The 27,983-nt window shown below is 41.9% G+C and overlaps 1 protein-coding gene, 2 long non-coding RNA genes and 1 pseudogene across 3 annotated transcripts; 2 read left to right on the forward strand and 2 right to left on the reverse strand.

Annotated features, from left to right (window-relative positions):
- Window positions 1–2,386: 2,386 nt before the first annotated feature.
- Window positions 2,387–3,310, reverse strand: LOC146245132 (uncharacterized). The gene is made up of 3 exons (XR_014734597.1): window positions 3,181–3,310; window positions 2,961–3,085; window positions 2,387–2,840 (listed from the first exon to the last, which is right to left on the reverse strand). It is a non-coding gene; the product is annotated as an uncharacterized LOC146245132 (long non-coding RNA).
- Window positions 3,311–13,421: 10,111 nt separating this feature from the next.
- On the forward strand, window positions 13,422–14,515 carry LOC146245133 (uncharacterized). Its single transcript, XM_084683427.1, has 3 exons — window positions 13,422–13,961; window positions 14,044–14,326; window positions 14,512–14,515. Exons 1-3 carry the CDS (start codon window positions 13,535–13,537, stop codon window positions 14,513–14,515), a joined length of 714 nt encoding a protein of 237 aa, XP_084539553.1. The 5' UTR covers window positions 13,422–13,534.
- Window positions 14,516–14,546: 31 nt separating this feature from the next.
- Window positions 14,547–20,884, forward strand: LOC146245134 (uncharacterized). Its single transcript, XR_014734596.1, has 4 exons — window positions 14,547–14,579; window positions 14,739–14,798; window positions 19,799–19,918; window positions 20,824–20,884. It is a non-coding gene; the product is annotated as an uncharacterized LOC146245134 (long non-coding RNA).
- A 3,263-nt stretch (window positions 20,885–24,147) lies between these two features.
- LOC146245135 (uncharacterized) lies at window positions 24,148–27,116 on the reverse strand (annotated as a pseudogene).
- Between the last annotated feature and the right edge of the window lie 867 nt (window positions 27,117–27,983).

Consider the following 27,983-nt stretch of genomic DNA (forward strand, 5'->3'; position numbering starts at 1 on the left):
GGTAAAATGGACCAGCTGTTCAGGTAAAATGGGCCAGTGAAACTGCAAAGGGAAATTGTAATTTATCATAAATTTTAATTTTAAAACACAGTTGCTTATACAGCCACATAACATTTAAACTGCATTAAACAAACATATTCATATGTGCCATAATTTAAAAAAAATGATCCTGAAGCCCGACTCGTCACAGTTCCATATATATGTGACGGTGGGCCCTCAATACCCAGCTCGACCAAAAGGCTCTCATACTGGTTAAACCACTGGCTAACCACCTCTTTGTTGAGTCCAGCAGCCCGTGCTGCAGACAGGACCTCTGGGTTGCGCATCCCAAGCTCTGGATTGTGCTTTAGGAAGTTCTTAAACCAGTAAAATCCGGCCCTCCCTGCTGTCTTGAAGAAACCAGATATGTTGTTCTTGGCTGCAAAATCAAAGGCCACTTGCTGGACATCACGTTTTGTGAAGGGAAACCCCCTCTGCGCCAATGTGTTGAGGGTGGCAGCAAGCTACCTTTCCGCCTCCTGTGGAAGGTAGGGCTTCCGCCCTGACACATGTTCACTGCCAGTCACCTTTCCACTGATGCGTCTTTGCAGTGTGGATCGCGGCACACCCCATGCTCTTGATAAGAGGTGCACACTCACTGTAATTCCTTTCTTCTCTCCCTCCATGTATTCATCTAAGGCCCCCTTCATCCTCTCCTCTTTCCACAGATTGTAATTGTTTGGCCTTCCTTTCCATCCCTGTTTTATCTTTGTATCTTTTCCTCTCTGGTCCTTGCTCCTCCTCTCTTTTCTCTCCCTTTCCTTCTCCCTCTCTCCTCTCCTCTCGCTTCCTTCTCGTTCGCCATACTCACTGTACATAAAATATCTACTACCATTATTACTGTTGGGGGGTCATGGTGTGACACACACACCCTCACACCCTCACACACACTCCAACACATGTGTATGTGTGTTTGTGAGGGACACAGATGATGGCCCATTTTAGCTGAAACCATGTTGCCCATTTTACCTCAGTGGGTTAAGGTAAATTGGGCCACCAAAAAAAACATAACTTTTTCAAAAAATATGTTCATATCCCAAACTAACAACATTATTTCTGATTGATGCAATCAAGACAGATATTAGCATTTTTTTTTATCATCCTTATAATAGTTTAGTTAGATTTGGTATGCCAGGCTACTTACCATGCAGCTTTCTGGTGCAGTCTTGTTTGAATCATTGGCCCGCCCACCATAGCAACCATAAAGCAATCAAATCCCCTGTTACTTGTCAGGGCTGGGACCCTCAAACCTTAAATGGCCCATTTTACCTGATATCACCCTATATGTATATGCATGTAGGCCTATGTGTAAATCCGTCTTTGATTTCATTGACTGGGACATGCCAGCTGGTTAAGCGCCAAGTAGGCCTACACTTTTCTTACAGCAACGCATACTGCGGCTTTGCCAATGTTTTCTGCATCGCCTATACTGTATAAAAATGTAGCCTACCTGACGCGAAAAACCTCAAGGCTATGCAGAGAGTCTGAAGCACAGTAAAAGTTTCAAGTAGCTTTATTGTCAACTTCTTCACGTCAAGACATAAAAAGGAATCAATATGACGTTTCCCACTCTCCCACAGTGAAACATAAAAAGCACAGGCACAACAGATAAGACATTTCTTAAAACATAGCGTTACATATTCACATACAGCAGCATAAGCTCATAAATCATAGCTTGCTGCGGCGTGTGATATTTGCAATGTACGGCCCGAAAAGGTCTTGCAAATAAATGAGTCCTTGTCGGCTGAATCGATATCGCTCAAACAAGAACTAATCCGTGTGAAATAAAGGATTGGCGATCGCGAAGAACTCTATTGGTATGGAAAGCTAATCGAATTATATATCTCCTTGGTCAGCTGGGTCTCTCAAAAAGGGAGCTGCCAATTATTTTCCAGGGGTGTGGCAAGCTTATCCAGCTACACTTACGTTAGCCTGCTCTCGAGCAGGTTAGTGCTAATTGATATGTTACTATGGTGATTTATCTAAACTTGCTTCCACGAACCAAAAAGAGGGGCGTGTTTTATCTTAGCCTGAAAGTTAGCTCGCTAAACTGCTTAGCGAGCTACGACGAATACCCCCCAGGGGAAATACCCCACACACACCCTGTGGGGCGGAGCTACAGCACACACCCTGTGGGGCGGAGCTACAGCACACATCCTGTGGGGCGGAGCTACAGAACTACAGATACCTGCCAGGTGTACGGGGAAGAGACAAGGTTGACAAACAAACAAAGTCAGCTTGTTTAATAGCATGTGAATAGTTTCAATTATTACAATGTGATCATTGTTAATTGATAATTGATAGTTTGATTGGATAAAAGAAGCTAATATGAATCAAATGTGCTTAACCTAACTATGTCACAGTCACGATTCTCTGTTTTGCAACAATGTAACAAATTACTCAAATTTGTAAATACATTGTGAATAAAGAAAATACTTCTGTTGACCAGTAAGAATACAGAATAAAATGTATTGATATATTGTACACAGTATTCACTGTGAGACAAAGATCATGTAAGCAGGACCTAAAATCAAATACAAATTTAACCAAAGAGCATGAAGGATGTTTGATTGAAACAGAGCCATCAAGGAAACCTAGACAAGACTGAACTGCTGATTAACTGCGCGAGGAAGAATAGTGACCTGAAATGTATTACAGGTCACATCTCACACACATAGTAGAAGTTCCAGTGGCATGGGGTGTCAGCCAGGCTTCTGTCAGCCGGCTGATCAGGTAACCATCGCTCTACACAGCTGGGACCATAGTAGGAAGGGATATTGGGTTCTCCTGCTGCCCAGTATCTGCAATCAGAACAGGCTCAAAACACTTAATACACAATTAGTTTGAGTTGCTGTCGTGTTCCGCTGAGTTTAGGTAGAACTCTAACTTATAGAGACAACCAGACAGGATGGGGTTCTTACGTTCTGGCCGGATCCAGACGTGTTCCGTCCACCCAGGTCCACTGACGGTAGAACGTTGGTGGAACGTTATCAGTCAGACCCAACCAGACACTGCCTAGGTTTCTGGTTGTAATGTGAACAAATTCCTGATGGCAGAATGAATAATGTCAACATATTTTACTTGATATCACAATGTCACTCCTCCCCTGACACACACACACCCTCTTTCTTCCTGTCTCACCATCTCCTCTCTGCTGTTAATGATCACCAGGTATGCCCCTCTTCTGATACAGTCCGTTCTGCTCTCCTCCCAGCTTTTCATCTCCGTGGAAATGTAGTAACAGCTGCTGTTAAATCTGCTCCATCCGTATTCACCGCTCTCTGTTTCCAAACACACAAGCGCATGACGCAGCAATGTTGCCTACATTAGTTTTCATTTAAGTTTTAAGTTTTGTAAGAACTTTGGTGTTTTTTAATATCAAACATTATAATGCTTTATAAAACACAATAAATAAATGCAATTAAAGACGATGCAATTAAAGATTTCTTTCAGTGTTGATTAAATTCTATAACTGACAGCTGCACCTCCTCTTACGGTAACTGTGTCACAAATACCACAGCACATTCTTAATTTTGTCCACATTATACATTTTGTCCACTTTAGTTATAATTTCAGTGAAATTAGTGTTTGTTTTGTACCTTATCGTCACAATCCATTTTCAGTAACAAACTATCTCAAGCCTTTTACAGCACATAGTTTCTGCTGGTTAAGTGTTGATGATCTTAAACTTACCACACAGCCTCCTCTTAAGCTCATCTCTCTCTCTCTGATCAGGTTGGTGTTACTGGTCTGTAGTTAGTCTCTCTCTCTGGTCAGGAGGGTGTTACTGGTCTGTAACTGGTCTCTCTCTCTGGTCAGGTTGGTGTAACTGGTCTGTAACTGGTATCTCTCTCTTGATAGATTGGTGTAACTGGTGTTCAGCTGGTCTCTCTCTCTGGTCAGGTTGGTGTAACTGGTTTGTAGTTGGTCTCTCTCCATAGTCTTTATAGTTTTGTCTTCATTAACTCTGGTGACTGTTATGGAATGAGAGAGAATCATTCCTAATGTTACAGTCATCTACACATAAATAAATATATAATTGGGTGTGCCTGCAGCCGGTAAGAGCACAACCAAACCAAATATATATATCTCACATATATATTATTGTTTCTCTTCACACCCCTAAAACTTTGTCAATATTTGGACTACATAGACAACCTAGGTGTCAAAAGTTTCGTCTTGGTAGCGATTGAGTTGCTTGCATTGGGATTTACGTTCCGTTGCACGGTTTAGTAGGAATTACGTTTTTGTGGCGAAAAGTGAAGCTAACGGTGGCTAACTTGCCAGCCACAGTCACTGACGCCACTAACATCACTAACGTCACGAAAACTTGCGTGACTATCTCTAGCAGAACATTAGTTTAGCAGCTTGTTAACTTCTGGGAGATGGCTAGGCTAACTGCTTTACTGCAAGGCAGCTGCAGAAACGCCACAAGCAAAGAGGCCTGGGGCCGGTTGCACAAAGCACCTTAAGTTAAGATTTTCCTTAAAGACAGAGTTAAGGTTTCCTTAAAATATAATCGGTTGCACAAAGCACCTTAAGTATTTTCCTTAAGGTTTCCTTAAATGTTCCCTTAAGTATTTAAGGTTTTCTCCTTAACTTCGTATTATACTTAAGGAATCCCTTAAGGAGCTTTGCACGAAAGACCTTAGCAAACAAAGTAAGGAAGAAAACTTAAGGTACCTCAGACTTATTCTTTACTGCAACATGGCTGCGTTTATGGAGATACATTACCCATCCCACACCTATGGCACTCTGTTAAGCTACTGTGCTGCAGTCTAAACATGAATAGCTACTATTTATGCGTCGGCTACTGCTGTAAATAAAGTAGCTATAATATAAATATAGTATAGACTCACGCCGGTAAATGCAGTGTAACTGTTGATCTTATTTTGATCTAGTTTGATCTAGCTACCTATACTGTAGCCTAGCGCTCACTTTTAAAAAACGTTAGGCTACTGAGTAGCAACAAGACCTATGCTATCAGTAAAGTTGAAATCTCCTGTTATATTGGACTCCCTCCTGAAATTGGTTATCTCTTATTTGGACATAACAGTCAAGTTATCATAGCTAGCTCTAGCATATATTTTTTATTTCTTGAATTGACCGCTTCACCAAACTTCATGAGGTTTATTTTTGATGCAATTTCGATGCAATTTCGTCCTGTAATCGTACGTTTTGAAAAAACAACGTTGTTTTTTGTTTGCAGTTATTTGTGGATCAAATTTACGTTTTAGTGTGTGCTTTCTTTTTTGTATTCCTGTAGAAGCACAATATTTTCCTCCTCTGACCAATTTGGTTTTCTTGCCTTCTTTTCGTAGGTCTATAAGCTAGCTACTAGCTAGCTCTAGCTACGAAGGTGATGCACTAGATGTGACAGGTGGGAGGGGGATAAACCAGGGAGCCATTTGGTTCACCTGGTTCTGTCACATGACCACCTTAATTTCAATTAAATGCAGGTAGATGGCATACCACAGTTAGTGTTGTTTTCAATCAGAGCTGGCCGGCGGTGATAAATTGGAAGCGGGTAAGGACAAGCGTCACCACGTAACCCATGTTTACAAATGTTTGTGTTTTAATTGAGATTTTAAGACGGTAAATGTGAGGTGAATTAAACAGTAAATTGTGGAAGTAAATGAGTAAATGAGTAATGTTTATACTGTTGTATTGATTATGCATTGATTGTTGTTGTAGTGTCCTGTGCTAGAAACGCATGGTTCCCATCTGAAATCTGACCTCAGCACAGACGTAAAGGTATTAATTGACCAGTGTAATTATGTAAAATCAGTATGTTTTGATACACAAGTGGCTAAAATAATGTCTTCTATTTTCAGGGATCATTAGTAGCCACTGTTTTTCCCACCGTAGAATTTCACTAACACAAACTAGTTAAAACATTCGCTGTTCCCCAGCCTAATAGCCTATTACAGGACAGCAGTTCAGGGCTTGCAGTTTGCCGTTGAGTGCCTTTGTTATGTAAACCACCTCCAAGTTTTGTGTGTCATTTATTTTATTGGACGGGCGTTATTCTGTCCTTTAGTTTCTTTGCAGTGAGAGTGCCCCCCTTGTGTTTGGATTGATTTAATTATATTAGTTTGATTTGACTATGTAACAGGCAACGTAATAAGATCGCAGCCTTGGTGCAGCTTGTTGTGCTAGTGGCTCGAGGGAACACCAACTGTACCATAAATAAAGTGCATTATTTTTGTACGCCGCCTCCTCCCCTTTTCATTTAATTGAACACACCTTCGTGATAACTACTGTTCTAGCTTACCGCTGGCTCTTGGTGAAGAGCCAGTAGGGTGTAGGTTACATTTGGCGCTTGCGAGTAGGGTTGGAGGTGGTGTGAAATTTTGCCTGGCTACTTGTGTATATTTTGTTGTTTGTTAGATACATATATTTATTTTCTTTGTGGAGGTGGTTATTTTAAAAGGCATTAGATTGGTGGGGAAAACAGTGGTTACCACGAGGAAGATTCATCACACTTCGCTCTCAAGGTTGGCTTCTCATCATCAACATGTCTGATACCTTGGAGGAACAGGTTAGACAGGCTTTGACAGAGCTGGTTAAACAGCTTCAAGCTGATAACCAGCAACTTAGAGGACAGGCAGGTCCTTCAAATATATCAGACTCTGACCAGGATTCTCTCAACAATCCTACTAGGCGAACCTCTGTTGAGCGTCTGTTATGTCTACCTAGAGAAAGAAAATGTCCAAGGTTTTCTGGTAAAATGTCTGTTGACAATATGTCTGTAGAAGACTGGATGGAGGAGGCAAAGCGGTCATTGGCGGTCCGTCCTATGCCTGGACTTGAGCAGGCTTTGTTTCTGTATGATTTATTGGATGGAGAGGCTAAGCGGGAGATTAACTTTAGTCCAGCAGCTGATCGCAATGACCCACAGAGAATTTTTGCCATTTTGAAAAATAACTTTCGTTGCTCCAAGTCTCTTAATGCTTTACACCGCCAGTTTTATCACCGCCGGCAGTTTGAAAGTGAATCTGTGAGGGAATATTCCCATGTTTTAATGGAGTTAGTGGAACAGATTAAGGAGAGGGATGATGATTTAGAGCAGGGGTGTCAAAGTCAAATGGACGGAGGGCCAAATAAAAAATTTAGCTACAAGCCGAGGGCCGGACTGTTCGAATGTTCATTGAAAATTTTTTAAATGACGCATATAGTCTAGTGAACCTAATTGAACCTACTGAAAACCTAACAAATATATTCCAATATGATCAGATAAATAAAGCAATATTTTCTTATGGCTCTGTCAGTAATCTTTAATTTTCAACAGACACAAAAGACAAATTTCCTTTATATAAAAATCCCCATAACATGAACATTAAATGAAAGAAACCGGTATTCAAGGCACCATCAGTAGCCTATATTTTCTATTTTAGCAAAAGTGGGCTAAATTTACTTCAAAGAAAAAAACAATAATAGCAATTTTCTATCATCCACTCAACTGAAATATTTTTAAAATATAATTGGATTGAAATACAATAAAATAAAGTGCAAAAATCTATTAATCAAAAACAACACTTTGTTTAAGGAGAAGTAACATGCAGTGAAAACAAATATTAAACTTTAACTTTTAAACTTGAACTGAGTAAAAACTCTAAATATGTGATTGCACAGTAATGTTCACTTGTTTGAGGTTGAGGGTGATACTTGGTGGTGTCCCATCTTTTCCACAAGTTCATCAATGTTCGGGGTAAGGCTCTGAGCTGAGGAAATCCTCAGAATTGAGTGGAGGTGTTCAGCAGTAAGTCGACTTCTGTGTGATGTTTTGTTCAAGTTCATCAAAGAAAACAGTTGTTCACACAGGTATGTGCTGCCAAACATAGACAACGTTTGAGCAGCATGGATGCGCAGCTGGGGCATTGTGTCCGGGAGGAAACGGGCGAACTCCGCAGCACCCACTGCCGCATATTTTGCCCTCAGTGCATCATTGCATTGGAGGTCAATCAACTCCATTTGGAGGTTTGGTGGTGAGCTTTCCACGTCAACAGCAAATGGGTTACCGAGCAGTTCCAACCTGCTTTTTTGTGCTTCAAAGTCAGCAAATCGGCGTCGAAAGTCAGCGGCAAGCATACCTATTTTATCAGCCAACTGTGCGCTCGGGAACGCACTGGTATAGAGAGCTTCTCTTTCATGGTCTGGCAGCTGGGAAAGTGGCTCAAATTTTCTTTCCGCATCTGCGTCTCCCACAGAGTCAGTTTGGTTTTAAATGCCTTCACTGTACTGTACATATCAGAGATGACACGATCCCGACCCTGCAGCTGCAAGTTCATTGCATTCAGATGACTCGTAATGTCACACAAAACTCCGTCAGAAATGCCTTGAACTGGCGGTGATTCAAACCTTTGGCTCTGATAAAGTTAACTGTGCGCGTGATGATGCTCATTACCATGCTCCATTTTCAAGGCTTTACCGCACAACGCTTCCTGGTGTATGATACAATGATAAGCTGTCAGCTCACCTGTCGCGTTTTCCTCTTGCATCTTTTCCCGTATCTTCGCCACCAGTCCGCTCCTGTGTCCACACATCGCAGGTGCTCCGTCGGTTGTCAAACCCACGAGTTTTTCCCAAGGCAGCTCCATCTCATTTACACATCTTGACACCTCTTCATACAAATCATGCCCCGTAGTTGTGCCATGCATAGGACGTAAAGCCAAAAACTCCTCTGTCACGCTTAGGCTGGAGTCCACTCCGCGGATGAAAATGGACAACTGGGCAATGTCAGAAATGTCGGTGCTCTCATCCACAGCCAAGGAATATGCAATGAAATCTTTTCCCTTTTTCACAAGCTGCTCTTTTAGATTGATGGACAACTGGTCTACTCTCTCGGCAATGGTGTTTCTGCTCAGACTCACATTTAAAAAGAGTTGCCTTTTTTCTGGGCAAACTTCGTCACAAACTTTAATCATGCAGTTTTTGATGAAATCCCCCTCCGTAAATGGCCGGGCTGATTTAGCGATCTCTTCTGCCAAAATAAAACTGGCCTTGACAGCAGCCTGGCCTTGTGATTTGGCTTTTTTGAACAGAGCCTGTCGAGATTTGAGGCCTCGATTTAATTCCTCTGCCTTTTGTAGCCTTTGTTCCATGTCCATATTCTTGTTTTTGTCTGCGTGTTTCGTTTCATAATGTCGTCTCAGATTATACTCTTTCAGTACCGCCACACTTTCTCCACACAGAAGACACACAGGTTTTCCAGCTACCTCCGTGAACAAATACTCCGACTCCCATCTTGTTTCAAACCCCCGGTTCTCAGTGTCCACCTTCCGTTTTGCCATTTTTGATGGGTATCTGAAAGTTAATTTTACTGTGATGCTGACAACTGCTGTGCCAATAAATATTGAAATGAAGCAGCCTACTGCTCGGTGCGTCACCGTTGCATTGTGGGAAATGTAGTATTGGTGCGTGTAAAAGATCTGCGGGCTGCCGGCTTGCTGCGGTCTGCGGGCCGGTTCTAATAATAAATCAAGATCATCCCAGGGGCCGTAAAAAACCTTCTCGCGGGCCGGATGTGGCCCGCGGGCCTTGACTCTGACATATGTGATTTAGAGCATTCGGATCGCGTCCTCCGTGACCAGTTTGTCGAAGGTCTCCGTAATGATAAACTGCAGGGTGACTTGCTGGATAAAATCTCAGCTAACCAGCGGTTACTTTTTAGGGATATACGAAATGAAGCCCTCGATTGGCTTAATAGGCGTACACAAACCACCCCCCGAGCCCGTGCATATTCCTGCAATTCCTATGAGGCAGACACTAATGCCGTTACAGCCAGTCCCTCCTCTGAGTTTACAGAACTGAAGGAGTGTTTTCGCAAACAACAGTCTCAGCTTGATGTAATTTTAGCCCAACTAGGACAGTCACGCAGTCTTACCAGTTCCACTCACAGACCGGCAGCAGCTCAGCCTAGGCCCTACAAGTTTCAGGCAGATGGGAAGCCCATATGCTTACGTTGTAACCAAGCTGGCCATATAGCTAGAATGTGCAGGGTTTTCATTCCAGGAGGTCAGGGGGTAGCAACACGGAGTGACTACCCTGGCGGGGTGCAGACTACGGTAACCACCAACAGTGTGATGCAGCCGGAAAACTAGCGCCCTCTGGTGTTGGGAGCTTGACACCGGGGGGGGGTTTGATGGGCTCAAAACAGAAGACTTCATCTACTAACACCCGTCTTATCGGAAGTTGTCCAGTCATTGACATTCGTCTTGGGGGTGTACTTACACGCTGCCTCCTCGATACTGGCTCCATGGTAACAACGGTGACTGAGAGTTTTTTTCGGCAGCATGTACAACCTCAGACCACTGAAGCGATGCAGCCATGTGATTGGCTACAGCTTAAAGCAGCTAATGGGATAGCCATTCCCTACCTGGGTTATCTTGAGCTTGACTTAGAGGTGCTGGGCAAAGCCCTCCCAAAAATAGGAGTGTTGGTGGTTAGAGATGCACTGGACCCCACCACGCGGCAACAGAAGTTGGCTGTACCAGGCTTGCTGGGAATGAACGCTATTAGTCCCTGCTACCAAGAACTGTTCAAGGAACATGGGCAGGATCTCTTCCACTGCCCGCCAGTACAGGCCGCGGAGAATGGATGGAAACAAGCGTTATCTGAATGCCAAAGCTTGGAGCGCATCTCTGGCTCTGGGTGCATTGGGAAGGCAGTAGTACAGCCAGGTCCCACTCTTCGTATACCGGCTGGGTGCCTTAAGTTTGTGCAGGCCACTTGCTCGCTTGTCCCAGGCTCTATTGTGTCATGCTTCCTCGAGCCCCTACCCTATGGAGAAGGGCAGTTGCCTGTGCATCTCCTTATCTCGTCTGCCTTATTGCCCATTACTCAGGGCAAAGTGAATGTACCAGTGGTTAACGTAAGGATAGAAGACCAGTGGCTCCAACCCCGCAGTATACTGGGAACCCTTCACATAGTAGACTCCACCTCTGGTGATGGTACAGGTAACGAGCAGGTAGCTCTTGTTCAAGCAGCAGGGGCTAGCACCATAGCCCCGGTAGATTTCGGGGGGGGTACCTTGGCCAAACCTTTCATGTTCACAACAGCAGGAAGCTAGGGCCCTTCTAGAGCAGTACCGAAGGGTATTCAGTGAACACGACGGGGACTTGGGTTGTACAGCACTAGTCCAACATGAGATACACTTAGTAGAAACAACCCCAGTACGGCAACGTTACCGGCGTCTGCCTCCATCTCAGTTTGCACAAGTCAAGGCTCATGTACATGAACTGGTAGGGAAGGGGATAGTTCAACCTAGTTGTAGTCCATACGCTTCACCTATCGTAGTGGTCCAAAAGAAAGATGGTACAATCCGCCTTTGTGTGGACTATAGACAACTTAATGCCAAAACAAGAAAGGACGCATACCCTTTTCCAAAAATAGAGGAATCCTTGGATGCTCTAACGGGGGCCACACTGTTTTCGACTCTAGATCTGGCCTCTGGATACCATCAAGTTCCCATGGCTGAAAAGGATAAAGATAAGACTGCCTTCTGTACACCCTTTGGGTTATTTGAATTTATCGCATGCCCTTTGGCCTATGTAATGCCCCGAGTACATTCCAGCGCCTGATGGAAAGAATCTTTGGCGACCAAAGTTTCCACTCGTTGTTGTACTTGGATGATATTGTGATTTTTTCATCCTCGTTTCAACAGCATTTACAACGATTACAAGTGGTATTGGGTAGACTCAAGGAACACAACTTAAAACTTAAATTGAGCAAATGCCATTTTTTCCAAGAGGAAGTACAATATTTAGGACATGTTATATCAGCTCGTGGAGTGGCAACTGACCCAGATAAGATCCGGACTGTCCTGCAGTGGAAACGCCCTTCCACCCTGACTGACCTGCGTTCATTTTTGGGGTTTGCCTCTTATTACCGCAGGTTCGTGGCAGGCTTTGCCAGGCATGCAGGGCCTTTACACAAGCTCGTTGCAGCAGTCCAAGGGAAAGGAAAGATAAGGGGTGGATCTAACGCTATGCTGGGGAATCTCTGGAATGACCACTGTGAACAAGCATTCGAAACACTGAAACAGAAACTTGTAAGTGCCCCAGTTCTCAAGTATGCAGACTTCTCAAAGCCATTTATCCTTGAGATTGATGCCAGTCACCAGGGCCTGGGTGGGGTCCTGTCTCAGGAAGTGGACGGAAAGAGACGTCCCATTGCCTTTGCCAGTAGAACCTTGCGACCATCTGAAAGAAACATGTCGAACTACAGTTCGATGAAGCTAGAGTTTCTGGCATTGAAATGGGCGGTGACGGAGAGGTTCAGGGAATATTTGCTCGGGGCCAAATTTATTGTCTATACAGACAACAATCCCTTAAGCCACCTGCAGACTGCCAAGTTAGCTGCAGTTGAACAGAGGTGGGCCTCCCAGTTGGCAAGTTTTGACTTTCAGCTGAAATATCGCCCTGGTACAGCAAACCAGAATGCCGACGCCCTGTCACGTCAAAATCGTGATTTGTCTCCACAGCTTGTCACAGCAGTCGTCTCTGGCATCACGGTCCCAATGGAGTTGAGGGTGCCCGAGGTACTAACGGAACACCTGGCACGACAAGCAGTGATCGCCACCATCGATGCAGCTCCCATCCGCTTGCCAGCAGACCTACGAGCACTCCAGGCAAAAGACGTAGTGATTGGGGCCTTTTTGGCGTACTGGAGGAGGGCCCGGCCGCCAAATAGACAGGAGAGACCACAGGAAGCCACGATGGTACTGGAGCTAGCTCGTCAGTGGTGCAGAATCCGAGAGCAGGATGGCATCTTGTATCGTGAGATTCAACGACCCCCAGCGCGGAACCTTAAACTACAGCTACTACTACCAAAAGTTCTGCTCAAGGAGCTATTAACAAGCTTGCATGACAATCATGGCCACCAAGGGGTGAAAAGAACTACTGAACTAGTCCGTCAGAGGTGTTACTGGCCTAGGATGCGTCGGGACATTGAACAGTGGTGCAAAGAATGTGAGCGGTGTTCTCTAGCCAAGGGAGTGGTTCCTACTGCACGCACCTATGCAGGCCACCTGTTGGCCACCAAACCACTGGAAGTTGTCGCTATTGACTTCTCAACCATGGAAAAAGCAAGTAATGGCTATGAAAATGTTCTAATTGTTACAGATGTGTTTTCCAAATTCACCCAAGCTTATCCAACTGCTAATCAGCAGGCAAAGACTGTGGCCAAGGTCCTTACGGAAAAGTGGTTCTACTCCTTTGGGGTGCCAAAAAGAATCCACTCAGACCAAGGCCGGTCCTTTGAGGGAGAATTGCTGAAGCGTTTGTGCAAGTTGTATGGGATCAACAAAAGCAGAACCACTCCCTATCATCCGCAGGGAAACGGGCAATGTGAACGTTTTAATCGCACACTCCATGACCTTTTGCGGACCCTGCCCCCTGAGAAGAAGAAAAGGTGGCCCCAAGCCCTCCCACACTTGCTGTTTGCATACAACACATCTGTGCATCAGACCACGGGTCATTCCCCATACGAACTCATGTTTGGGCAGAAGCCCCAACTTCCGGTGGATTTCTTGCTGGGGCTGGGAGCAGCAGATCCAGATGATACACCCCCAGCCGATTGGGTCACTACCCACCAAGAACACCTTGCTGAAATTTACGCTGACGCCAAGAGCCGTCTGGAGGCAGCAGCGGCCACTAGAGAACGTTACAGTCACCCCCCACCCCTTCTCCCAGTGAATACCAGGGTGTATCGTAGAAGCCATCCACTCGGCCGGTACAAAATCCAAGATTTGTGGGATCCAAGAATATACCGAGTGGTGAAATGCCGGGACGACAAGGGTCTTGTGTACCATCTTACACCTGAAGATGGGTTGGGTCCAGACATGAATGTCCACCGCTCCGAGTTGCAAGCTCTGCCAAGCCAGGATAAACCACCGGTGGATGCTCCTTGGGACATGCTATGTGGCACACCAGAAAATGAGACAAAAAATTAATGAAGAGGATGAGGATGAGGTGTGGTTTCAAGCTCTACCTAATCTGCCAGATGCAAGGCCAGGCTGCAAAGTTGGACAAGATGGGACAGTGACTGGACCACAACTGGACAACAACTGCCCGCCACAAGTTGACCAGGCAACCCCAATGACAACAGTAGTTGGCACAGGTAGCTCCTCTCCAGAGGTGGAGTCAGACCCACCCCAAGAAATGATGCAGTTGGGAGAAGACCCAGTGAGACGCCCAAGACGGGCACGAGCAGGCCAACACTCCAACCCCTTCCGGTTGCCACAGTCAGTTACCCAACACCTAGAAGCCCAACAAAACGCCATTCGGTCAGTAAACCTTACCCCCAGCTACTATTTTAGGCCATGGCATTAGAAAGAATAGATCAACGGCACCGGGACAGTGACCTTTTAAAGTGGGGGAAATATGTGACAGGTGGGAGGGGGATAAACCAGGGAGCCATTTGGTTCACCTGGTTCTGTCACATGACCACCTTAATTTCAATTAAATGCAGGTAGATGGCATACCACAGTTAGTGTTGTTTTCAATCAGAGCTGGCCGGCGGTGATAAATTGATAGCGGGTAAGGACAAGCGTCACCACGTAACCCATGTTTACAAATGTTTGTGTTTTAATTGAGATTTTAAGACGGTAAATGTGAGGTGAATTAAACAGTAAATTGTGGGAGTAAATGAGTAATGTTTATACTGTTGTATTGATTATGCATTGATTGTTGTTGTAGTGTCCTGTGCTAGAAACGCATGGTTCCCATCTGAAATCTGACCTCAGCACAGACGTAAAGGTATTAATTGACCAGTGTAATTATGTAAAATCAGTATGTTTTGATACACAAGTGGCTAAAATAATGTCTTCTATTTTCAGGGATCATTAGTAGCCACAGTTTTTCCCACCGTAGAATTTCACTAACACAAACTAGTTAAAACATTCGCTGTTCCCCAGCCTAATAGCCTATTACAGGACAGCAGTTCAGGGCTTGCAGTTTGCCGTTGAGTGCCTTTGTTATGTAAACCACCTCCAAGTTTTGTGTGTCATTTATTTTATTGGACGGGCGTTATTCTGTCCTTTCGTTTCTTTGCAGTGAGAGTGCCCCCCTTGTGTTTGGATTGATTTAATTATATTAGTTTGATTTGACTATGTAACAGGCAACGTAATAAGATCGCAGCCTTGGTGCAGCTTGTTGTGCTAGTGGCTCGAGGGAACACCAACTGTACCATAAATAAAGTGCATTATTTTTGTACGCCGCCTCCTCCCCTTTTCATTTAATTGAACACACCTTCGTGATAACTACTGTTCTAGCTTACCGCTGGCTCTTGGTGAAGAGCCAGTAGGGTGTAGGTTACATAGATACAACCAAACAACGCGGTCACCGTGGAAACGGTCGAATTTTACTGCTGTAAAATCACGTTAAATGTAGTAAATCCCTTAACGTTTCACCTTAGCTAAGGAAATCATTTAAGGGATTCTGTGCAACCCCCTTAAGTAAATCCCTTAGCTAAGGAGATATGTACCCTTAAGTGTCATACTTAAGGAAAAAACTTAAGGTGTTTTGTGCAACCGGCCCCTGGGTCATAACTATTTGCTCATTTTACTTTGTGATATGACACACAATTGTGATGTGTAATGTACAATATAAGGTAATATTACTTTTTATAAGGTAATATTAAGGAAGTACATCTACTTTCGGAAACAGTAGTCTACTATATAGTAATATATATTTCATTACGTTAAATCAAATTCAACCAACGCAATCGCTACAGTACCAAGACGAACAGTCTATATGTAAAACAATTTACCGGGGCAGCTTCTCCACACAGCAGGGCTATATCGCATTTTGCCTTGTTACTGACAATGATCGCTACCACTGACATTTTTATGAATGAGGGATTTTCCCCTAAATAAATGTCAAGCTTATTTACGTTTTTGAGGGCATATTTTCAGTTAGCAGATGGTATTCTAACGTCACTGTGTCCAATCCCGACCGGTTTTTAGCTAACATTCTGATAAAATGCCACTTCAAATATTGATAAAAATGATTGTATCACGTTTTCAGCTGATTTACTGATTTCACGTTAAGCTTTAACTTCTTACCTTTCGAACTAAATATTGTTAAAAAAAAATTAGTTAGCTTGTCCTTTACTAGAGCCGGTAAAAAGACGCTGGCGCCGGTGTTGTATCACCCGATGCATGACTCTCTGTATTGGCAGCCCCTCGCGGGAGCGTGCGCGATTCAAAGAGTGAAGGATTTCGTCTTGATATCGCATCTAAAAGAAGCGGAGACAGAAGTCTCACATTATACCGTCTTGTTGTTGAATTCAAGAGAAGGATGTCTGTTATCTGTGTAAATATCAGATGCTATTTTCATCACAAAATCCTTAAAATTAGTCATTCAAACGGTATTGTAACTTACGGGAACCAACATTCTTGCTCCACGACATCGCATTCTGAGGAAATATACCAAAAGTATTTCACATGGCATGGCTCTTCATACTAATGTATAGGTTCAAAAGCATGCGATTTTAATGCAGTTAGCCTGTGCGGAGGGTGGGTTACTCAGACAGGTCGAAAACAACAGCCTTCTGATCCAGAATAGGCTATCAGCTGTCCTGAAAAGGGACCAAAGGTTCACATGCCTAACCTACAAAAGACAAGTACTAAAAACAATGTATCAACCATGTATCAACATCAAAAGAACCATCAAATCCTTTTTTAAGATAGGAAATATTATTCTTATTGTTTAAGTCAATGAAATAAATGAAAAAATAAAACATAATAATCCCTCACCGACCATGGACTATTCTGTTTTCAGACCTGTCCACCCTACACATACACATGTATTGGCATTCAATTTATGCTATTAAATGTACATAATGCTGGCGTAGAAGGTTAGAAACGTATGCGGGGGGAGAGCATTTCATGGGAGGTTTTCCATTAGATGTAAGTGCAATGCACCCCCTGCTAACACTGACTAGGAAAGTGTCACATGCCTGAAACTTACTGTGGTTACTCATACTAGTGCCCTCAGTGTACAGTAAGAATCATTTGATGCTGGGATATACAGAACAGACAATAGAGGGGGGGTGCATCTCACGACAGGCTTGTTGTAGTCCTTCTTGTCACTAAATGCACCCCCCGCTAACCCTGACTAGGAAAGTGTCACATGCTTTAGACTTACTGTGCTTACTCATACTAGTGCCCTCAGTATACAGTAAGAATCATTTGATGCTGGGATATACAGAACAGACAATAGAGGGGGGGTGCATCTCACAACAGGCTTGTTGTAGTCCTTCTTGTCACGAAATGCACCCCCCGCTAACCCTGACTAGGAAAGTGTCACATGCCTGAAATTTACTGTGCTTACTCATACTAGTGCCCTCAGTGTACAGTAACAATCATTTGATGCTGGGATATACAGAACAGACAATAGAGGGGGGGTGCATCTCACGACAGGCTTGTTGTAGTCCTTCTTGTCACTAAATGCACCCCCGCTAACCCTGACTAGGAAAGTGTTACATGCCTGAAACTTACTGTGCTTATTCATACTAGTGCCCTCAGTGTACAGTAAGAATCATTTGATGCTGGGATATACAGAACAGACAATAGAGGGGGGGTGCATCTCACGACAGGCTTAATGCACCCCCTGCTAACACTGACTAGGAAAGTGTTACATGCCTGAAACTTGCTGTGCTTATTCATACTAGTGCCCTCAGTGTACAGTAAGAATCATTTGATGCTGGGATATACAGAACTGCCTTGAGATGAAGAAGTACTTTGTGAAGATGTACCTCAATAAACATTAGTAACAAAGAAAATAACACAAAAAGGAGTCACGTATTTATGATACACTAGATTGTATTGGTTATGCATATAACTACAACAGGACGGTGGTTGTCCTGTCAGCTCATTTGTATTGTTTCCCAAAATCAAAATACCTACCAGCAGGTAATATGGGACTGCAACTGCATTGCAAATAATAAAAGGTTTTTATTATTTAATTTTATTCAATATCTTTAATTTTATAGTGTCTGTTATTCACAGAGTGTGTGCATTGCACAAGATGGGGCTAGTATGAGTAAGCACAGTAAGTTTCAGGCATGTAACACTTTCCTAGTCAGGGTTAGCAGGGGGTGCATTAAGCCTGTCGTGAAATGCACCCCCCCCCCTATTGTCTGTTCTGTATATCCCAGCATCAAATAATTTTTACTGTACACTGAGGGCACTAGTATGAGTAAGCACAGTAAGTTTCAGGCATGTGACACTTTCCTGGTCAGGGTTAGCGGGGGGTGCATTTCGTGACAAGAAGGAATACAACAAGCCTGTCGTGAGATGCACCCCCCCTTTACTGTCTGTTTTGTATATCCCAGCATCAAATGATTCTTACTGTACACTGAGGGCACTAGTATGAGTAACCACAGTAAGTTTCAGGCATGTGACACTTTCCTAGTCAGTGTTAGCAGGGCGTGCATTGCATTTACATCTAATGGAAAACCTGCCATGAAATGCTCTCCCCCCGCATACATTTCTATCCTTCTACGCCAGCATTATGTACATTTAATAGCATAAATTGAATACCAATACATGTGTATGTATAGGGTGGACAGGTCTAAATACAGAATAGTCCATGGTAGGTGAGGGATTATTATGTTTTATTTTTTCATTTATTTCATTGACTTAAACAATAAGAATATTTCCTATCTTTAAAAAGGATTTGATGGTTCTTTTGATGTTGATACATGGTTGATACATTGTTTTTAGTAGTTGTCTTTTGTAGGCTAGGCATGTAAACCTTTGGTCCCCTTTCAGGACAGCTGATAGTCTATTCTGGATCAGAAGGCTGTTGTTTTCGACCTGTCTGAATAACCCACCCTACGCACAGGCTAACTGCATTAAAATCGCATGCCTTTGAACCTATACATTAGTATGAAGAGCCAAGCCATGTGAAATACTTTGAACCTGCTACACAAAATACATTTTGTGTAGGAATAATCATGATCATACTGGGGTATATTTCCTCAGAATGCAATGTCGTGAAGCAAGAATGTTGGTTCGCGTTCGTTACTATACCGTTTGAATGACGAATTTTAAGGATTTTGTGTTGAAAATAGCACCTGATATTTACACAGATAACACACATCCTTCTCTTGAATTCAACAACAAAGACGGTATAATGTGAGACTTCTGTCTCCCCTTCTTTTGGATGCGATATCAAGACGAAATCCTTCACTCTTTGAATCGCGAGCGCTCCCGCGAGGGGGTGCCAATCCAGGGAGTCATGCATCGGGTGATACAACACCTGTTTTCCCAGATTCGTTAAGAAGCTCTTAACGCTAAGAGCTTCTTAAGAACGTTCTAAGAGCGTTCTAGAGCGCTTTTCGAACGTTCTTAAGAAGCTCTTCGCGTTAATAGCTTCTTAACGAATCTGGGAAACCCGGCCAGACGTTTAAATCATAGAGATTAGGTCAATTTTTACACCGGTCTGCCACATGTATTCGTTCTGATCCAAGGTTGCTGATCACCATTCCCTCTTGCACGGGAAATGAGAAGACAACTATTTCATTCTACTCTTCACTCTTAATATTTTGAGTTGTAAATGAGCAGAAAAAATTATGCTTTTAAATCTATGTAATCTTTATAAATAATAAGTAGGCTATGCATTTTTATATAAAATATACAGAAATATCAGTTGTAAAATGTAATGTGCAACCAAAATAAGCAAGCACACCCTACAATTTCCCCAGAAATTTTACCCTCTCTAGTTACAATTAATAATGTGTTTTTTACTAGAAGTACTCACAGATGACTCCCAGTGCTATGATCCCAGCCAGTAGGAGAGCACACAGCAGCCCCAGACACACTGCTGCAGCTCTCCACGATGAACTCAAAGGAACAACTGAAAACCACAAGGTTCATGTTTTGCTCTTAAAGTAGGATGCAGCTGATTCATTTATGTTCACAATCAAAATGTCACCTTAAATATAATGTCCACCAGTAACTAACCTGTACTGTACTATAAGCTACTGAGGAGGGTAAGTTAGTGCCACTAGTACACTAGGAATCTGTCTCATCACCATGTACAGTGTAAGAGAAAATAATGACCTCTCATATCATAGCTATATATAAAATACATAACTCAATGTAAATTCAGTTATCCATTAATATATGCAATATGTGGGTAATAATCTATCTACATACAGATATTATACAAACAATGTTTCATTATAGATAGTGAATATAAAGTAGTAGAAACAATGTGGGGGACATTTAAACATTTACATTTAGTCATTTAGCAGACGCTCTTATCCAGAGCGACTTACAGTAAGTACAGGGACATTCCCCCCGAGGCAAGTAGGGTGAATTGCCTTGCCCAAGGACACAACATCATTTGGCTCGGCCGGGAATCGAACTGGCGACCTTCAGATTACCAGCCTAATTCCCTCACCGTTCAGCCACCTGACTCCCCCTGAAACATAGCTTTGTAACGATATGTATATGGTCCATGTAAAATAATTGATGTATTTAAAACATGGGCTGTGAAAACATTAATATGGTTGGTTTGTTTGTTATGAGTATGTCATGTATGTAAGTTAAGTTTATAAGAAACACATCTTAGATCTAGTAAAAAATACATCTTGGATCTTAGCTATACTGTTATGTAAGTGTTTGTTAGGAGTGTGTGTGTGGGTTACCTGCCCCTGGTCCTGGTCCTGGTCTTGACATTTCCTTGGTGGTCATGCTCACTACTTTATGTTCAGGGGCATAATAACTGTCATTATCATATTTCTTGTCCTGTATTGTCTTGTCCCCCACAGGTAAATGGGGATTCAGACACCAAGTCTTCACTGGAGTACATCACGATTCCAGACATGTCCATGTTGTGAGTGTCTCTGATCTTACCTGAGAGGCTATCTCTGTGTCTGCACACTTATATTGAAAAGCAGTTTTTCTAATAGTCTTCTTCCTCATGGCAGTGTCACCTGATTTTTGTGTGTGACCAGGTTGGTGACCAGCATGAGGAGGTGCCAAGCTGTTGTGGCTGTGCATGGACCTTCCACACGCTACTGAGGTCCCTGACAGTGTAAAATGAATAAATTGAAAAAAGGCCAATATGTGTTGTTTTTTCCTTATTACTGTGGGAGAGTTCAATTATCCAATCCACCAAGCTACTCAAAACGAGAGTGAATACCAACAGAAGAATATTGCAGGGGATTTTGGAGATTTGTTTTGGGCCGCTACCCACATGGTTAGCTGTGTTGCTCATTCCACGAATGCACGATCCTTACAAGTTGTACCTCGTTGTAAAGGTGACTAATCAGGCTTTCCAATTATATGAAATACAATACCAATTGGTATTATTGAAGGGGTGAAATAATCGACCGAAAAACGTTTCCAAACCTTTTTTGAGGGGTTTATTTTCATTTGATATCCCAATGTCACTCTTCCCCTGACACACACACTGTCTGATCTTACCTGAGAGGCTATCTGTGTCTGCAGACTTATATTGAGAAGCAGTTTTTCTAATAGTCTTCTTCCTCATGGCAGTGTCACCTGATTTTTGCTCAGAGCCCTTTAGAACAACATTTTTGTGCACATTTTTCTTTAGGGATTGGTGTACCAAATGCCATCTCAGAGATTTGACAGAAAAAAGGACAAACATTTGGCAGGAAAAATGTCATAAATCTACTTCCTAGCCATGGGTCATCTAGGGATAAACACTGCAGCACAGGTCCAAGCTGCTTCCTAGTTTCTTATGGTTACTTTAAGTGGAAAACATGTAATACAAATATAAAAGATACATCTTGGGCTCATTACTGTTATGTGAGTGTTTTAGTATTTATAACAGTATGGTGTTATAATGTTAAAACATTCATACTGTCTATGTACTGTATGCATATATATATATATATATATATATATATATATATATATATATATATATATATATATATATATATATATATATATATATATATATATATATATATATATATATATATATATACATACATATATATATATATATATACATACATATATATATATATATATATATATATATATATATATATACATATACATATATATATATATATACATATAAAAGGACTGATATGCAATCATACAATAAATAGAAATACAGTGTAAATGGTTGGTACAGTACAAGATGTACAATAATGAAAGTGTCAGTGTGGCATTAATGTGTTAATGTTTGTCAGTGTCAAGGTGTCCGGGACAATGTCGTTGGGATAGCACATGTGTAGCAGCTAAGGTGTTTGATGTTTCACAGCCTCTGGAAGGGGCTTTCTCTTGAGACTAGATAGGGGTGTATGTGTGAAATTCCTTCCCGTGACACAGTCCTAGGGGGGGAGTCACTCAGCCGGAGTGACAGCGTAATTCTTGTCCCCCGCTTCAAAGTGAGCCTGTAGTTTCCTCATAGTTTGTGAGTAAAAAAAAACAAACAAACAAAAAACAAAACAAAACAAGGACAGGAGCCCATAAAGGAACCCATCAAACCAGCACAGGAGCAGGAAGATGTAGATGCTAAATATCTACAACATGCTGTACTGAGAGCTCTAAGATAGTCAATCAGAAAAGTCATGAAATGCATGAGGGAGTGTTTGGACCTGTGTTGGGATTGCTGGTCTGAGATCAAATTAGATTTAAGGAAATACCCCCCACACGCACGACTGAGTGTGGTGACACTGAGTATTTAGGAAGTTTGTGCAAGCTACAATCAAGTACAGAACTTTACGAGATTTAATCATTTCTTACTGTGCCAAATTAGGAGGGAAATATATCAAAGAATCAAACTAAAGCTGTAGCTTTTATTACACTCACCACTGGACCCTCACAATGTATTTGTAACTAATTTAGTATCTACTTTAAATGTTTTTTTTGTGCTTATTGTAGGTACTTTTAGATGTTTATATTTTAAATTCCCTTAATTATAAAGAATCTCTAATCAGAATGTTGTTAATCCCCCCCAAAACCGCTCACTTTTTAGCTTTGTCATGTTTTTGAAACATTCTTCCTGTGCACTTTGTGTGAACTCACGACAAAGTTCCAGGTTTGGTGAAGTGTCACTTGATTTTGATACTAGAATTCGGTCTGCAGACAAGTGTTTCCTCATGTTTCATATGCAGCTAAATGAAAACAGAAACTCCACACTCACTGTCCCTAAACCTGTAAAAATGGCACCTGGTGAGGTTACATGACAGGAAAGGTTTAAACAAATCAAAATTGTCCAGTGTATCTCCACGCAGTCCACATCAATTAATTATCAGGTTGTTGTTTCAATGCTGTGGCAAAGAGGGTGAAATAACAAACTAAAATAGAAAAAAGTACATGATGGTGTTGTGTCCACTCAGGTGCAGCTCGCTTCTCTCTCTGTCAGTCGAAATAATCCATGCTTTCTTGTTCAACGCAACTCTCACCTGTTCTTCCATGCTGTTTGTGATTACCTCTCCCTCTACACACTTCATGCAATCCAATATTTGTGAGCTCTACTCTGACACAGATGAACTCAGACAACAGACATATGACACACTGAAAGCACCAGTAGCTAAATGACTCTTCTCTCAAATCTCTTCAGCTCTTGTTTATCCTGATTAAGTTTCCTATTGAACTCTATGATCAAATCAACAAGTAGAAATTACTCTACCATGATCCATAGCTAGCACTAAGCTCAGTAGCAGCAGTGTAACAAGCTAATGCTGGTGTGCTACCTCAGAGCTGGATGACTTGCAGTCAGGTAGTCAGTATTTCCCACACTGCCCCAGAGTCACTGAGCAGGGGCTGGTACACGGCTGATGTCATAGAGACAAACTGAAATGCAGGGTCAATTAGGATTCCAGACAACATGACCGAAGGACTGTTTTATTTAAGAAATAACATATTTTCTAAGTAGGAAAACCAAGCTAAGTGGTAAATACAACTAAACAGTAATAACATGTTTGAGTCTATGTAATTCATTCTTACATCATGTACTTCATGTTAGCCATAGGAAGGGAATGCTCATGATCACAGTTCTTTCATTCATGCAGCTATGACAGGTATTATTCACAAGACAATAATGTAGCTGGAAAATAAAATGCATAGGGAAAAAATATACACATAGAAAACCCACAGTAGATCTGTTAGATACCTCTCTCACAGACCCAGGAATTATTAAAATCACATCTGTTATCATTCCATGTCTTGGGAAGAACAACATGTGTATCAGAAGGAGACGGGTAGTATATCTCAGCACAGTCCTCACTAACGTTGCCTTTGTAAAGGTGATTATCAGGCTGAGGTTTGTACCAGTACCTACAGGGTTAAATAACAACACACAACCAGTCACACACTGAGGTCCACGTCTGGGTCATACAGTATGAGAAACCATTCTGTATCAGAGTTGTTGTATATGTAGGTACGATATATTTCTCATCTAGCTTAATGTTGATGTTAATGTGATTGGTTGAGTCTATCTGAAAGGATTTAATAGGGCGATGCTGCTGGTTCTAAGCAAAACAAAATTGAAATGTATAACATTTACAAATGGTTTGTTTTGAGTAAGGAGAATACAGAAAGTGTAGTTTTCTCTTACAGTGTGGTCAATGGAGTTCCATCCACCCAGGTAAAGCTCCCTTCTGTCACTGTGTCAGTCAGACCGATCCACACTCTGTTGATGAGGTTATTGAGGAAAACCTGTCAGGATTAAGAACAGTTTTAGTACCCTGATCAAATTAGACCCTGTACATTTATGTTGTTCTCAGTCTCTTACTTCCCATCCATCCACCTCTCTCTCTCTCTCTCTCTCTCTCTCTCTCCCTCTCTCTCTCTCTCTCTCTCTCTCTCTCTCTCTCTCTCTCCCTCTCTGTCTCTCTCCCTCTCTGTCTCTCTCCGTCTCTCACCTGTTCCTCTGGGCTGTTTATGATCACCAGATCTGCTCCTCTGTCTCTACAGTCCTATCTGCTGTCAGGCCAGGTTTTTTCCTCAGTAGAGACGTAGTAACAGCTGCAGCCAAACCTCCTCCATCCATCTAGACCCTCTGTTGGAGACAATTATTTAATTTGAAATATTTCCAGTAGTAACAGCTACAACTAAACAGCAGCCAGCGATCAGGACATGAAGTAACCTCTGGAAAGACAACAGTTAGATATTGTTTCTTCTTGACTTGTATCAGACCCACGGTAACAGCTGCAAGATAAATGGCTCAATCCCTTGGTCTCTCCAGAATCAGAATCAGAATCCGAATGGGATTTATTCGCCATGAATGTTTGCACAGACAAGGAATTTGCTTTGGCAGGAAGGTGCATACAGTAAACATATAGGAATCTTAAATTTAAATTTAAATATGTGGTCTAACTATACTAAGGATACATAAACTAGCAATACTAAGTGGAATACAGTTAAAATAAAATATACAATAAAGTAAAAATATAAGTTGCCATTTTACAATATAAAATACAATATAAAATACAAATAAATTACTCCACTACTACTACTACTACTCCACTACTTTATGTTTAAAAGTAAATGCTTTAAATTGCAAACTTCCTCAAGTGTTTACAATAGCAATACTTCTGAGTTCAGCACACTACATTAACAAAAGATGATCTAGACATTACTTTATTAATTAATTAACTCCCTCTATTCCCACATTGCCTGTCCTCTCCAAAACACACACTATTTTGATCATAAATAATAAAAGAAGAAATCTCACCAAAAGTACATCTTAAAATATATATATATATTGTAACACCATGAGAGGCTGTTCCTCGATATGTCAGGCGTTAGTAGTGTCACGTGGTTGCCAAGGAGAACACAAGGTTTCCAAAAAAGAAAAAAAGTTTTAATATCCACAGTGTAACTCAGGGTTCTTTGGTACACAAATATTACTCAATAAACAGGTGAAAAATAGGAGAAAGGTTTTTTAAATGGTTCTACTTTTCCCCCAGTGTGCTGCTATCAGACCACAGATGTACTCTTCTCACCGCTCCTCTCTTGCCTCCCCTCTGGAGCCTATGTAGCCCTCCTGTGTGGCATCATGTCTTGATTCTCCTCAGGTGTGCTAATGCTCACCCATCTTGGGGATTGTAGTTTGGTCAGCGGCCACCATTGGAATTTGTAGTCCCGCATGACCTCAGGCACTGGAGGGGGACATGTCTGCCTTCTAGCACCCAGCCTCTCATGGTGTCACAATATGAATTAAAATGGTCATTAAACTTACCGCACAGCCTCCTCTTAAGGTCATCTCTCTCTCTGGTTAGGTTTGTGTTATTGGTCTGTAACTGGTCTCTCTCTCTGGTCAGGTTGGTGTAACTGGTCTGTAACTGGTCAATCTCTCTGGTCAGGATGGTGTTACTGGTCTGTAAATGGTCTCTCTCCATAGTCTTTAAGGTTTTGTCTTCATTAACTCTGGAGACTGTTATGGAATGAAAGAATCATTCCTGGTGTTACAGTCATCTATATAAATACATATATAATTACAATTAATTACGTGTTTTTTTAGTAGAAGCACTCACAGATGACTCCCAGTGCTATGACCCCAGCCAGTAGGAGAGCACACAGCAGCCCCAGACACACTGCTGCAGCTCTCCACGATGAACTCAAAGGAACAACTGAAAACCACAAGGTTCATGTTTTGCTCTTAAAGTAGGATGCAGCTGATTCATATGTTCACAATCAAAATGTCACCTTAAATATAATGTCTCCAGACATGACTAACTTGTACTGTACTATAAGCTACTGAGGAGGGTAAGTTAGTGTCACTAGTACACTAAGCATCTGACCTATTGTGTTGAAAACTGTTTGCGGGTAAATTAAAAAAGTAGCTGTGTAATGATAAAGAGTTATCCATGTAAAATAAAGGACTTATTTAGAAACATGGGATGTGGAAACATGTATATGGTTTGTGTGATTGTGTTTTTATGTTGAACTTAAGTCAATAATAACAAACTAATCTTAGATTAGTTATACTCCTATTTGAGTGTTTGTTAGGAGTGTGTGTGTGTGTGTTACCTGCCCCTGGTCCGGGTCCTGGTCCTTTTTGGATGGTCTTGATCGCTACTTTATCATTACGGTAATTAACGCTATCATTTACATACATATCTTCTCCCATATTGTCTAGTCCCCCACTGCTAAATGGGTTTTCATACATAGAGTCTTCATTGGAGTACGTAGCGTTTCCAGACGTGTCCATGCTGTCAGTGTCTCTGATATTAGATTACCAGTTAGCCTGTAGTTTTCTCATTCTTTATATTTGCTTTCAAAAATGGGAACTGGTCTAATTAAGTAGCCCATCAACCTTTAACATGTAGATTTTTTTTAAGATATTTGAATGTGGCGTGACAACACTTGTGCTGTGTAGACTCCATGTTCCTCTTGATTCATCAGGTTACAGAGCCCTGTTTCGCTCTTCTGCAAAATATGTAAAATATGTAGCAGTTTTGTGACAGGAGTTTGTATGTAACACTTTTGTTTATTCCTCAGTGGATAAAAGGGTGTCTAGAGTAAATAATGCAACAATAACAACCATCACTTCACCTATACATTACCATGGGGAGTTAAACCTACATGAGCAGTATAATAAAGATGCTAAATAGCTACAACATGCTGCACTGAGAGCTCTAAGATAGACAGCTGCCAATCAGAAAACTCATGAAATGCATGAGGAAGTGCAATCATGTCACTTGTAGAGACAGTAATGACAAACACTTGCTGTTGCCTTTGTTGTTGTTGTGCAAAGAGGTGTTCCTGTAACACAAATCTGTACAACAATCAGAAAAAAAGATATTAAAGAATCATGGAGAAGCTGTATCTCTGTTTAGTTATGAACTGTTTAAACATTTAATTCCCTTAATTAGAAAGAATTGTTAATCATAATTTTGTCAATCCCCCCCCCCAAAAAAACTCACCTATTTTGGGGAGAATTCACTCACTATTATTTTGGTGAAACATTCTTGCTGTGCACTTTGTGTCAACTCAC

The sequence above is a fragment of the Hypomesus nipponensis genome, chromosome 20 (genome assembly GCF_054491055.1).
Source record: "Hypomesus nipponensis isolate SF chromosome 20, ASM5449105v1, whole genome shotgun sequence".
NCBI lineage: Eukaryota > Metazoa > Chordata > Actinopteri > Osmeriformes > Osmeridae > Hypomesus > Hypomesus nipponensis.